Source organism: Vipera berus (assembly GCF_964194415.1).
Source record: "Vipera berus genome assembly, chromosome: 16".
Taxonomy (NCBI): Eukaryota; Metazoa; Chordata; class Lepidosauria; order Squamata; family Viperidae; genus Vipera; species Vipera berus.
Genome location: NC_138219.1, coordinates 4,572,078 through 4,585,037, shown reverse-complemented (window position 1 = coordinate 4,585,037; position 12,960 = coordinate 4,572,078). Strand labels below are relative to the sequence as shown.

Genomic DNA, 12,960 nt, shown 5'->3' with positions numbered 1-12,960 from the left:
AGCGCCAAAGAATTGAGGCCTTTGAACTATGGTGCTGGAGAAGACTCCTGTGAGTCCCTTGGACTGCAAGGCGATCAAACCGGTCAGTCCTAGAGGAGACCAACCCCAACTGCTCTTTAGAAGGCCAGATCCTGAAGTGGAAACTCAAATTCTTTGGCCACCTCAGGAGAAGGAAGGACTCACTGGAGAAGAGCCTCATGCTGGGAAAGGTTGAGGGCGAGAGAAGAAGAAGGGGACGACAGAGAATGAGGTGGCTGGATGGAGTCACTGAAGCAGGAGGCGTGAGCCTAAATGGACTCCAGAAGATGGTAGAGGACAGGAAGGCCTGGAGGAACGTTGTCCATGGGGTCACGATGGGTCGGACATGACTTTGCAACTAACCACAACAACAGCAACAAGGTAAACAATGCCTCGAGGTTCTTTGAAGAATTGCATCTGTTGGAACCATGACCTTAAGCTGAGATCTGGCTACAGAGGTGTGGCAAGAGCTTCATAACCGGCTGCCCAGTTCAGCTACCCAGGCCTCTTGGGCTGGATAGCGCAGAATTTTTTAAAAATAGAGCGATAGCAATTAAAAGTTGAACAAGCGATAGATGCATGTAAGTCATGGAGATTCCCCGTCCTCCAGGTCGTGGTTGTCCCAGAAGCGTTTTTTCAAAAGGCAACAGGACTTTGTTTTCCCCTGGAGATGTTTCACTTCTCACCCGAAAAGCTTTCAGCAGCTCCAAGAAGGTTGCACACCCATTTGCACTATTCAGGTGACCCCGAGGGCACAGATAAACCTCCAAGGAGCCTCAACGATTCTCAGAGGGAGTACTAACGACCGGATGACTGCAAGGAAGATAAATCCTTCCATCCTTCACCGGGCAGTCAGAACTGAAGAAGCTTCTTGGATGAAAAGCGAAATGTGTCTTCCAGGAAAACCAAAGTCCAGGTGCCTTTTGAAAAAAACAACAACACACCTTTGGGACCCTTGGAAGGAAAGTCATCTGGGTGCCTTTGAGCCAGTCACTCTCTCTCAGCCCCAGGAAGGAGGCAATGGCAACCCACTTCCGAAAAACCTCACTAAGAAACTTCAGGGACTTGTCCAGGCAGCCTCTGAGAATTGGACACAACTGGAAGGAAAAAAAAAATTGCAGCTGGGAGATTAAAGCATTTGGCTTCGCCGTCTATTTCCCTTTCCCCTCAGCTCACAGAAACAAATCTTTCAAGGCTCTAGCCTCGTCTAGTTGCCTTTTGGAAAATCTCACTTCCCTTTTTGCTGTGGGTACCTAGTGTGCCTGGCGGGGTGCAAATTTGCAATGGTGGAAAAGTTACAAAAGGGAAGCGATGGTTGCGTGACGGAGAGAAGTTTTTTTTTTTAAAAAAGGGCTGCTTTGCCCCGTGCAGAATTTAAAGAAAAGTGCACGTGTTGCTCGGAATGAAAGAGATTAAAGTGGATTAAAGCTTATTAATACGAGGCCTCCCTCCATGAATTAATGCCCTCTTTGTCTCTGTGGCGGCAAGTTTGGCAAAAACACTCCGGAAAAACGAAGGATTCTGTCATGTGAAATTTAATCCCAAAATAATGGAAAGGTGCAAGTTTGCTTTTGGGTGGCTTCCACTTCTGCAGGATTTGGGGTGAAGCACAAGATTAACAGTTATTAGCAGAGGGGTAGAATCACGTGAAGTTTTAGTACCGCTTTACAGAACCTTAGTAAGACCACGCTTGGAATAACTGCATCCAGTTCTGGTCACCACAATCTTAAAAAGTTGTTGAGACTCTAGAAAGAGTACACAGAAGAGCAATAAAGAAATTCAGGGGCCTGGAGGCTAAAACATATAAGGAAGAGTAGCTGGAATTGGGAATGTCTAGTTTAATGAAGAGAAGGACAAGGCGTGACATGATAGCAGTCTTAAAATATTTGAGGGGCTCCTGTAAAGACGAGGGGGTTGAACTATTTTCCAAAGCACCAGAAGCCAAGACAAGAAACAGTGGATGGAAACTAATCAAGGAGTAGAAGCAGCCTAGAACTAAGGCGAAATTTCCTAAGGTTGAGAGCAATTAAATAGAATAATTTGCCTCCGGATGTGCTTGATCACTGGATGCTTTCAAAAAGAGACTGCAGAACCATTTGTCTGAAATGGAACAGGCTCTCCTGCTTCACCAGGGGGTTGGACTAGAAGATCTCCAAGGTCCCTTCCAACTCAATTATTCTATATCCTAGGATAATTCAGTTTTCTCTTTTTTTTTCAGGTACTGGGCCTTTGTCCGAAAAACAGATTGCCTACGTCTGCAGGGAAACCCTCCAGGTGAGTGTACAGATGTGGTCTCCCTGCCGGGAAATGCAAACAGCATTGAATTCCAAGACTGATATACAGATACTCCTTGTTTTATGACCATTTGTTTAGTGATTGAAGTTGTGACGGCACAGGAAAAAGTGACTTGCGATTGACACGTGATCAAACTGATTCATATTTATCATCCTGGAGTCACGTCATCCCCTTTTGCGACCGTCTGACGAGCAAAGTCATTGAGGAAGTTAGATTCACTTAACAACCGTGTTCCTAATTTAACAAGCGCAGTGATTCACGTAACAACTGTGGCAAGACAGATGGTAAAATGGGGCAAAACTCGCTTAGCCAACAGAAATGTTCTGCTCCATTGTGGTTATAAGTCGAGGATTATCTGTAATTATAATTCGCTGGGCAACCGTTGGGAAATGTTTTTCTATACCCTCTTCACCGGGTGTTTTCCTGGTCTGCCAGTTGAGCCTGCAATTTCCTGGTGGTCTCCCATCCTCTTTCTACCCAGTCCAACTTTGCTCAGCTTCTTGAGGTCGGATGTCTTAGTTGAATTTTAATAGGAGATTTCCACGACTTGGCTCAAAAGGAGTGACGGCCGTTGAGTTTTTGCCTTTGACCTTGTCAAATAGCAGTTGGATCTCAGCGGTACACACCTTTGAGAGGAAATGGTGTTGTTCCATTGTGCATCCTGTTCCTTTCCTGCCTTCCTGTAGCAGAGATAGCTACAAGGCCAGGGCTAGAGTGTGGGTTGTTGGCTGTGTGAGGTTTTTCTGCATTCAGGCATGTGTGTGTGGGAAGCTGGGAGAAGCTGAACTGATTGGTTTAGAACAGCGGCCTCCTAATTTGGCAACTTTTAGACTTGTCAACTTCAGCTCCCAGAATTCCTCAGCCAGCATGCTTTAAGAGGGGTGGACTTCAACACCCAGAATTCCTCAGCCAGCGTGCTTTAAGAGGGGTGGACTTCAACTCCCAGAATTCCTCAGCCAGCAGGCTTTAAGAGGGGTGGACTTCAACTCCCAGAATTCCTCAGCCAGCAGGCTTTAAGAGGGGTGGACTTCAACACCCAGAATTCCTCAGCCAGTAGGCTTTCAGAGGGGTGGACTTCAACACCCAGAATCCCCCAGCCAGCCTGCTTTAAGAGGGGTGGACTTCAACTCCCAGAATTCCTCAGCCAGCATGCTTTAAGAGGGGTGGACTTCAGCTCCCAGAATTCCCCAGCCAGCAGGCTTTAAGAGGGGTGGACTTCAACTCCCAGAATTCCCCAGCCAGCATGCTTTAAGAGGGGTGGACTTCAACACCCAGAATTCCCCAGCCAGCATGCTTTAAGATGAGTTGACTTCAAGTCCCATGCTGGCTGGGGAATTCTGGGAATTGAAGTCCACCCCCTCTTAAAAGTGGGAAAGGTTGAGAAACAGTGCCCTTAAAACCAATCAGGGTTTATTCAACAAACCACGGGTTAGTCCATCATGCAAACCTGGTTGAGTCTCAATGCCTCTCTGACAAGCCGTCCCCAATTGTCGACTTTTGTCCCTGTTTCCCTTTTAGGGACTTCACCACTTGCACACCAAAGGGAAAATGCACCGAGACATCAAGGTGAGACCGATGCGGTTTTGTCAGTTTTACATCGTTTTTTTAAAGCTGTTTGGGGGCTCCGGGCTGGAAAAGGAGAGAGACCGTTGCCCCCAAAATGGCCGTCCCACCTTCGGCCTCTGAACCCTTTTCTCTGTCTTTCAGGGGGCCAACATCCTGCTGACGACCAACGGCGAGGTCAAATTGGGTCAGTTCTGGGTCCCCCTTCCTGTTCCCCCATCTCAGTTCGGCCCGTTGGTTTTTCTGCAGGGCGGGTTGAAAAAGTCAAGATGGTGGCTGTGGTCGTGCAGTGGAAGCCCCGCCCCTTTTGAATAGACAAGGCAGGCTAAAAAGGGGCGTGGCTTCCGCTGCACGACCACAGCCACCATCTTGAATTTTTTTCACACTGAACCCTCCCCCCCACCCCCACCAATGCAGACTTTGAGGTATCCTGGCTGTGATTGTCCTCTCCTTACAAGTTCGTTTAGCGACCGCTCAAAGTTACAACGGCACTGAAAAAAGTGACTTACGACCGCTTTTCACACTACCGTCGCAGCATCCCCAACAGTCACATGATCAAAATTCAGGCCCTTGGCAACTGACTCCTATTTATGACGGTCGCATAATGGCACGGGGGAAAAAAAGGATTTATTTCACACTTATGACCGTTGTGGCATCCCCATGGTCACGTGACTTGTATTTATAACAGCTGCAGAATTCCAGGGTCATATGATCAGGGTCTGCAGTTGCAGTGAAATAGAGCGAGAGATAGAGTGAGCAGGGAGTTGGACTAGATGACCTCCAAGATCTCTTCCAACATCATCATCATCATCGATCACTGCACAGTGATGATCAATGATGATGATGATGTTGGTATGATGATGATGCATGTGCTTTTCCAAACGAACATGGAATGCCACACTTGGCTTTGTAGTCGTGTTTGGGAACCCCGGGACTTGTTTCTCCAGGTCTTCTGAAATTATTCCTCCTTCTCTCTCCTCCACAGCGGATTTTGGGGTCTCTGCAGAATTGACAGCTTCGGTGGCCAAGCGAAAATCGTTCATCGGAACGCCCTATTGGTAAAACACATGTGTTGCTCTGCTACAGGAATTGGGTTTGACTACTCTGGAAAAAAGAAGGACTAGGTGGGGACATGATAACATCTGTTCCAGTATGTGAGGGGCTGCCACAAAGAGGAGGGGGTCGATTTATTTACCACTGTAGGTAGGACAAGAAACAATGGATGGAAACTAATCCAGAAGAGAATCAATCTAGAATTAAGGAGAAACTTCCTAACGGTGAGGACAATCAGCCAGTGGAACAGCTTGCCTCCAGAAATAATGGGTGCTCCATCACTGGAGATTTTTAAGATGAGACTAGATAGTCACTTGTCTGAGATGGTATAGGTTCTCCTGCTTAAGCAGGGGGCTGGACTAGAAGACTTCTAAGGTCCCTTCCAGATTCTATTCTATTCTATTCTATTCTATTCTATTCTATTCTATTCTATTCTATTCTATTCTATTCCATTCCATTCCATTCCATTCCATTCCATTCCATTCCATTCCATTCCATTCCATTATCTGTTCTGTTCTGTTCTGTTCTATTCTTCCTCTGTAGAGGAAGGTGAGTGTGGTTGTGAGTGTGGCCTTCCTCATCTTGCATTCTGTCTGATTCTCCAGGATGGCACCAGAGGTGGCCGCGGTGGAGAAGAAAGGTGGCTACAACCAGCTGTGCGACATCTGGGCCCTGGGCATCACCGCCATTGAACTGGCTGAGCTGCAGCCCCCACTCTTTGACCTCCACCCCATGAGGTAAGGGAGAGGCTGGCAGAGAGCGAGAGAGTCAATCGGGAGACCACATTCCCTTAACAACCACGTTAGTAACTTAACAAGTGCCGTGATTCTCTTAACAACCGTGGCAAGAAAGGTTGTAAAATGGGTCTCACTTAAGTGGAGGACTAAATGCAATAGCAGGTTTGAAGAAGACAAAGTAAAACAAAACAATTTTTGTGAATTGTCCTTTCACTTGGGTGGAATCTTTGAGCATTCTGTGATATCACCACAAATCAGCCAATCAGAGAGAAGAAATTTTGTAGACAAGGGATCAGGGTTCCCTTTTCTATAAAACAGGGGTCTCCAAACTTGGCAACTGGTTTAAGACTTGTGGACTTCAACTCCCAGAATTCCTCAGCCAGCCAAACTTGGCAACTTTAAGACGTGTGTACTTCAACTCCCAGAATTCCTCAATCAGCCAAACTTGGCAACTAAGACTTGTGGACTTCAACTCCCAGAGTTCCTCAGCCAGCCAAACTTGGCAACTTTAAGATTTGTGGACATCAACTCCCAGAATTCCTCAGCCAGCCAAACTTGGCAACTTTAAGATTTGTGGACTTCAACTCCCAGAATTCCTCAGCCAGCCAAACTTGGCAACTTTAAGATTTGTGGACTTCAACTCCCAGAATTCCTCAGCCAGCCAAACTTGGAACTTTAAGATTTGTGGACTTCAACTCCCAGAATTCCTCAGCCAGCCAAACTTGGAACTTTAAGATTTGTGGACTTCAACTCCCAGAATTCCTCAGCCAGCCAAACCTGGAACTTTAAGACTTGTGGACTTCAACTCCCAGAATTCCTCAGCCAGCCAAACCTGGAACTTTAAGACTTGTGGACTTCAACTCCCAAAATTCCTCAATCAGCCAAACTGGGCAACTTTAAGACTTGTGGATTCCAACTCTCAGAATTCCTCAGCCAGCCATGCTGGCTGAGGAATTCTGGGAGTTCAAGTCCAGAAGTCTTTAAAGTTGCCAAGTTCGGAGACCCCTGCTTTAAAAGGGCGGAGAAAAAGAAAGTGGTCCTAACTCTGTTTTGTCTTGTCATTCAGGGCTCTGATGTTGATGGCGAAGAGCAACTTCCAGCCTCCAAAGCTAAAAGATAAGGCCTGTTGGTGAGTATGTGGCTGTGTAAGAGACACAGTTCTTCTCCCGGGGTACTAGGAGTCGTTCTGTTCATCTGCACTCCCGTTTTATCCCTCCAGGTCTCCTGATTTTCATCAGTTCCTCAAACTCTCTTTGACCAAAAATCCTAGAAAACGGCCGGTGGCAGAAAAACTCCTCCAGGTGATGCCGGGCTGGGAGATGGGTAAAAATTAACACACACACCCCCAAAAAATCCTAGCCCTCCGAAATCAAAATTGTCTAGAAACAACCCAGGAACCGACAGATGAAACTCTTCAAAAGAACTTTGTGGCATTTTTAACCTTAAAGAATCTTTTATTCGAGAAGCATAATATTCCCTCCTCCAACTAACAGTCGTAAATCACATTCCCCAATTAGCTTGAAGTGCGCGGGCTCTCTCTCCAGCCCGCCAAATCGGTATCAGCTCTGGGCTCAGTAGCCTTGATTCTCACGCTAAGTTTAGTGTTGTTATGTCTAGCTGGATTCTCATCCACATCCCCCCTCACAGCATCCATCAGCTCTAAAAGCGAAAGAGAAATATGATTGTCAAAGCAAGAACACCCGATGTTAGCAACATTGACGGCACGGTCTCCACTGGGATCGCGGGGCCATCCGCGAGCTGTCATTTTATTTCCCCAGAATACAGGTAGTCCTTGACTTACGACCACAGTTACGCCCAACATTTCTGTCACTGTGTGAGATGTTTATTAAGTGAGTTTTTGCCCCACTTTATAACCTTCCTGGCCACCGTTGTTAAGGGAATCACTGGAGTTGTTCAATTATTGACACGGTGGCTAAGTGAATCCGGCTGCCCCATTGACTTTGCTTGCCAGGAGGTCGCAAAAAGGGGATCACGTGACCCCCTCCAGGAACACTGCGACCATCATAAGTAGGAAGCGGTTGCCAAGTGTTTGAATTTCGGTCACCCGACCGTGAGATGTACTGCGGTGGCCATAAGTGTAAATCACTTTTTCCAGTGCCCTTGTAACTTTGAACATTCACTAAATGAATTGCTGTAAGTCGAGGACCGTCTGTATTCTGATGTAGTGTCACTCCAGGGGATTGTGGGATATTTAACTGGACTTCCTGTTTCCCCATTCCAGAGGGCTGTTCCCTCCTTGCTAGGGTCACGCCTAAGGCAGCTTCAAGGTATTATGGGAGATTTTTGGACTGGGGTGCTCGTAGCTGTAGCACATCTTTGGGGAACAAGCTGCCGATGGAAATCGGAGTGTTTTTGATCCCGTCGGCTGATGGGTGTCTCTTCTTTCCCAGCACCCTTTTGTCTGCCAGCCCTTAGCCCGAGTTTTAGTCATTGAATTACTGGATAAAGCCACAAACCCTGAACTGACCGCTTCCGCCTTGGACGACGGGGACTTTGAGGTACAGTTGTCCAGTGGTGTTGGGTTGTTTCGGGATGGGGGGAACGGGAAGGACAGGGATTAAGTTAATCGCTTTCACTTCAAACCTGGGAAAGTCCGTTCCTTGATAGAGAGAAGAAGTTTATTTATTTTATTTATTTTATTTTATTACATTTATATACCGCCCTTTCCCGAAGGACTCAGGGCGGTTTACAGGGTAATTAAAAACCAAAATACAAAAGTTAAAAACAAGTTTAAAAAAAAATTAAATTTATCCCTGTATAAGTAAAACCCCAGTTAAAAAGATTAATCCTCAGCCTGGGCCAGAGAGCTCGAAGAGCCAGGTCTTCAGGTCCCGGCGGAATGAACAGAGGTCGGGGGCAGTCCTCAGCTCCACTGGCAGCTGGTTCCAAAGGGCAGGCGCCCCCACTGAGAAGGCCCTATCCCTGGGTGTCGTCCGCCGGCAATCTCTTACCGGTGGCACCCTGAGAAGACCCTCCCTGTGGGAGCGCACAGGACGAAGGGAACTTGATGCCGGCAGCAGGTGTTCCCTCAGATATCCCGGACCCAAGCCATGTAGGGCTTTATAGGTCATCACCAGCAGTTGAGAGTTTGGAAAGAGTGCAGAGAAGAGCAACAAAGATGATGATGGCCCTGGAGGCTAAAACATACGAAGAGCGGTTGCAGGAATCGGGCACGTCTAGTCTGGGGCTCTCCAACCTTGGCAACATTTAAGATTTGTGGACTTCGACTCCCAGAATTCCACAGACAGCATGCCCAATTTAACGAAGAGAAGGACAAGGGCTGACGTAATTGCATCTTCCAATACTTGAGGGGCTGTCACAGAGAAGAGGGCGTTGACCTATTCTCTCTAGCAAAGTTGGGAATTGTGATGGAGATCTGCCTTCCAAGATCTATAAGTAACGGCGTTCCTGGAAACTGACGAGGGTGACCCTGTTTTTTTTTCCATCATGCAACCATATGTCATATGTCTATGCCTGGCTGGGGAATTCTGGGAGTTGAAGTCCACACATCTTCAAGTTTGGGTTTGGCTAGTCTACAGAAAAGAAGAAAGAGGGGAGACATGATAGCAGTGATCCAGTATCTGAGGGGCTGCAAGAAGGAAGAGGGGGTCACGTTATTCTCCAAAGCACCAGAGGGAAGGACGAGAAACAATGGTTGGAAACTGACCAAAGAGAGAAGCAACCTGGAATTAAGGAGAAACTTCCTGACAGTGAGGACAATCAACCAGTGGAACGGCTTGCCACCAGAAATCGTGGGTGCTCCATCACTGGAGATTTTTTAAGAAGAGACTGGACAGTCACCTGTCTGAGATGGTATAGGTTCTCCTGCTTGAGCATGGGGCTGGACTAGAAGACCTCCAAGGTCCCTTCCAGCTTCTATTCTATTCTATTCTATTCCTATTCTATTCTATTCTATTCTATTCTATTCTATTCTATTCTATTCTATTCTATTCTATTCTATTCTATTCTATTCTATTCTATTCTATTCTATTCTATTCTATTCTATTCTATTCTATTCTATTCTATTCTATTCTTCTATTCTATTCCATTCCATTCCATTATATTCAGTCTATCCTCTCCTTATTCTATTCTATTCTATTCTATTCTATTCTATTCTATTCTGTTCTGTTCTATTCTATTCTATTCTATTCTATTCTATTCTATTCTATTCTATTCTATTCTATTCTATTCTATTCTATTCTATTCTATTCCATTCCATTCCATTCCATTCCATTCCATTCCATTCCATTCCATTCCATTCCATTCCATTCTATTCTATTCTATTCTATTCTATTCTATTCTATTCTATTCTATTCTATTCTATTCTATGGTTAAGATTGAGAAGCAACTGTTCTATGCCATTCTGTGTCAATCTTGCCTCTGATGACAATGATTGAATGAATGTAAGCTGGGGTTTTTGCTAGGGCAAAACAGACTGGCCCCTCTAAGGACCCCATTCTGGTTTGAACAGGATATGTTTGTTATATCGGAAACAAAAAAAAAAAGTCTTTCCCTCCCAATTCAGGCTTACGACGTTTTCCCCGATAAAATCTGCTCCAGTAAGCCACGTGGGCCGGCAGAAGGCACCCTGTCAGAAATCCAGCGTAAGTCATGCAGTTTAACCCGTCTGTCAGAATTCCCTTCCGTGCATTGTGCATGTTTGCCTACAAGGCATGGCCGTGCTGACACATTTTTATCTAAGACGTGGGAGGCCTGCTGGAGAGAGAAGATTGTGTGGGGAAGAGATGGACGGAATTAAGGTCCTGCATTTGGGCAAGGAAAACCAGATGCACGGTACAGGTGAAGCGGTACCTGGCTCAACGGCAGTGGCTGTGGAATGGATCTAGGTGTCCTAGCGGACAGCCTCTTTTGTTTTTTTCCTACTTGGAAACGTCTTCTGCTTTCAAAATTCTTATTTAGTTGATCAAAATAGGAAATACGGGAAATGCGAAGAAAAGTGGCAATAAGGGTAAAATAAGGGAGGGACGCGGTGGCTCAGTGGGTTAGGACACTGGGCTTGTCGATCAGAAGGTCGGCAGTTTGGCGGGTCGAATCCCGAGTGCCGCGTAACAGAGCAAGCGCCTGTTACTCGTCCCAGCTTCTGCCAACCCAGCAGTTCGAAAGCACGTAAAAATGCAAGGAAAAAAATAGGGACCACTCCGGTGGGAAGGTAACAGCGTTCCGTGCGCCTTTGGCATCTAGTCATGCCGGCCACATGACCACGGAGACGTCCTCGGACAAGCGCTGGCTCTTTGGCTTTGAAACGGAGATGAGCACCGGCCCCTAGATTTGGAAACGACTAGCACGCATGTGCGGGGGAACCTTTACCTTTTTAAGGGAGGAGGAAGGGAAGAGTCAAAAAGTGTAAGGGGGGGGAGATAACACGAAACCACAACTTTTTAGTTTTATATAATAAACCCGTATCAGCTGTTTCTATGACAACAAAGCCATAAGTCGTTGGCAAAACCCAAAATTAGAGTTTGGGGTTTTTTTTGGACACCTCAAGCACAAAGCCCAGAAGCGTTTTCCAAATGGAAACCCAAGTTAATTGTGTGTTCCTTTTCTTTAATCAAAGCAGTCGGTCTAGTAAAACACCACTTCCGTACGAGCCAGCCCTGTGCTGCGGCTGCCAAAAAGGCCAATGCAGTCCTGGGCTGCATCAACAGAGGGACAGAACCAAGATTGTGAGAAGTGATGGCACAGTTTTATAATGCCGTGGTAAGGCCACACTTGGAATACTGCATCCAGTTCTGGTTGCCACGATATTAAAAAAAAAAAGATGTTGAGACTCTGGAAAGAGTGCAGAGAAGAGCATCAAAGATGATCAGGGGACTGGAGGCTAAAACATATAAAGAATGGTTGCTGGAATTGAGTATGTCTAGTAGTTTAATGAAGAAAAGGATGAGGGGGGACATGATAGCAGCCTTCCAGTATCTCAGGGGCTGCCCCAAAGAAGAGGGAGTCAAGCTCTTCTCCAAAGCAGCTTAAAGGCAAGAGAAGAAGCAATGAATGAAAACTAATCAAGGAGAGAAGCAACCTAGAATGAAGAACTTTCCTGATAGAACAATTAACCAGTGGAACAACCTGCCTCCAGTAGCTGTGAACGGTCCAACATTGGACGTTTTTAAGAAGAGATTGGACCTCCATTTGTCTGAACTGGTATAGGGTTTCCTGCCTGAGCAGGGGGTTGGACTAGATGACCTCCAAGGTCCCTTGGACAAGAAATAACAGGTAGAAGATCATTAGAGAAGCAACCTAGAATTAAGAAGAAATTTCCTGATAAAACAATTAACCGGTGGAACGGCTTCCCTCCAGAGGTCGTGGCTGCTCCATCACTGGAGGAGGCTTTTAAGAAGACATTGGACATCCATTTGTCTAAAATGGCACAGGGTTTCCTGATTGAGCAGGGGGTTGGACTAGAAGACCTCCAAGGTCTCTCCTAGCGCTATAGTTCTATAATGCAAGACAAGAAGTGTAAAAAAAAAATTTTTTTTCCCTAAAGAACTCAGCTCCGTTGAAGGATCTCCGGGCAACCTCGCTTGTTTTTCCTGATCTTGGCAGAATTGTGGTCCAAAGTCAGGACAAAACGTCTTACTTTTCTCATTTCTTGTCCTTGCATTCCTTGCAAAGGACCTTTAAAATCTGGGATTTTTGAGTTTTCAAAACCTGTGGGTCGAATCTCATCTCTTCCCGTCTGGCTGACCTTTAAATTGTTCCTGTTTTCCAGTTAACCAGGTTAAATTCGGCCCTCCGCTAAGGAAAGAAACAGAGCCGTGGAGCAACCCAGTAAGTGCCATTCGCAAGTGCGTATCTGTGTTGACGTATTGCACAAATGCAAATTGTGTGGCTTGCTTTAGCGTTGGCATGAATCCAGCCGCAGTCCATTTGTAAAACTGTGGTTTTGTAGCTGAGAGTGTCAATCCTTTAACTGGTGGCCAAACAAACCGGGGTTTAGAATTCTTCGTGCCTAATGTAAGCATTTCTTTGGAGAAATGCTTTGGGGAGATAAGTCAGAACCTCTTTTCTCCTTCCAGTTTGCCAGATATGGAATACAGGCAGTCCTCGACTTACAACAGTTCATTTAGTGACAATTCAAAGTTACAACGGCACTGGGAAAAGTGACTTAATGACCGTTTTTCACGCTGACAACCATTGCAGCGTCCCCGCAGTCAGCTAAACAAAATTCAGATGCTTGACAGCCATTTCATATTTCTGACGGTTGCAGTGTCTCGTGGAGTCACCTGATCCCCTTTTACGACCTTCTGACAAGCAA

At 46.1% G+C, this 12,960-nt stretch overlaps 1 protein-coding gene across 3 annotated transcripts in view; it reads left to right on the top strand.

The window, feature by feature from the left end:
- The window catches only part of MAP4K2 (mitogen-activated protein kinase kinase kinase kinase 2), a 47,336-nt gene that overhangs the window by 16,098 nt on the left and 18,278 nt on the right, over positions 1-12,960 (top strand). For all 3 annotated transcript variants that reach the window (XM_081340215.1, XM_081340216.1, XM_081340214.1), the window contains exons 5-14: positions 2,237-2,292; positions 3,832-3,879; positions 4,021-4,063; positions 4,862-4,934; positions 5,535-5,666; positions 6,733-6,795; positions 6,886-6,967; positions 8,078-8,185; positions 10,213-10,291; positions 12,415-12,473. In XM_081340215.1, the coding sequence (XP_081196341.1) occupies positions 2,237-2,292; positions 3,832-3,879; positions 4,021-4,063; positions 4,862-4,934; positions 5,535-5,666; positions 6,733-6,795; positions 6,886-6,967; positions 8,078-8,185; positions 10,213-10,291; positions 12,415-12,473 (743 nt within the window). The remainder of the gene's footprint in view (positions 1-2,236; positions 2,293-3,831; positions 3,880-4,020; positions 4,064-4,861; positions 4,935-5,534; positions 5,667-6,732; positions 6,796-6,885; positions 6,968-8,077; positions 8,186-10,212; positions 10,292-12,414; positions 12,474-12,960) is intronic.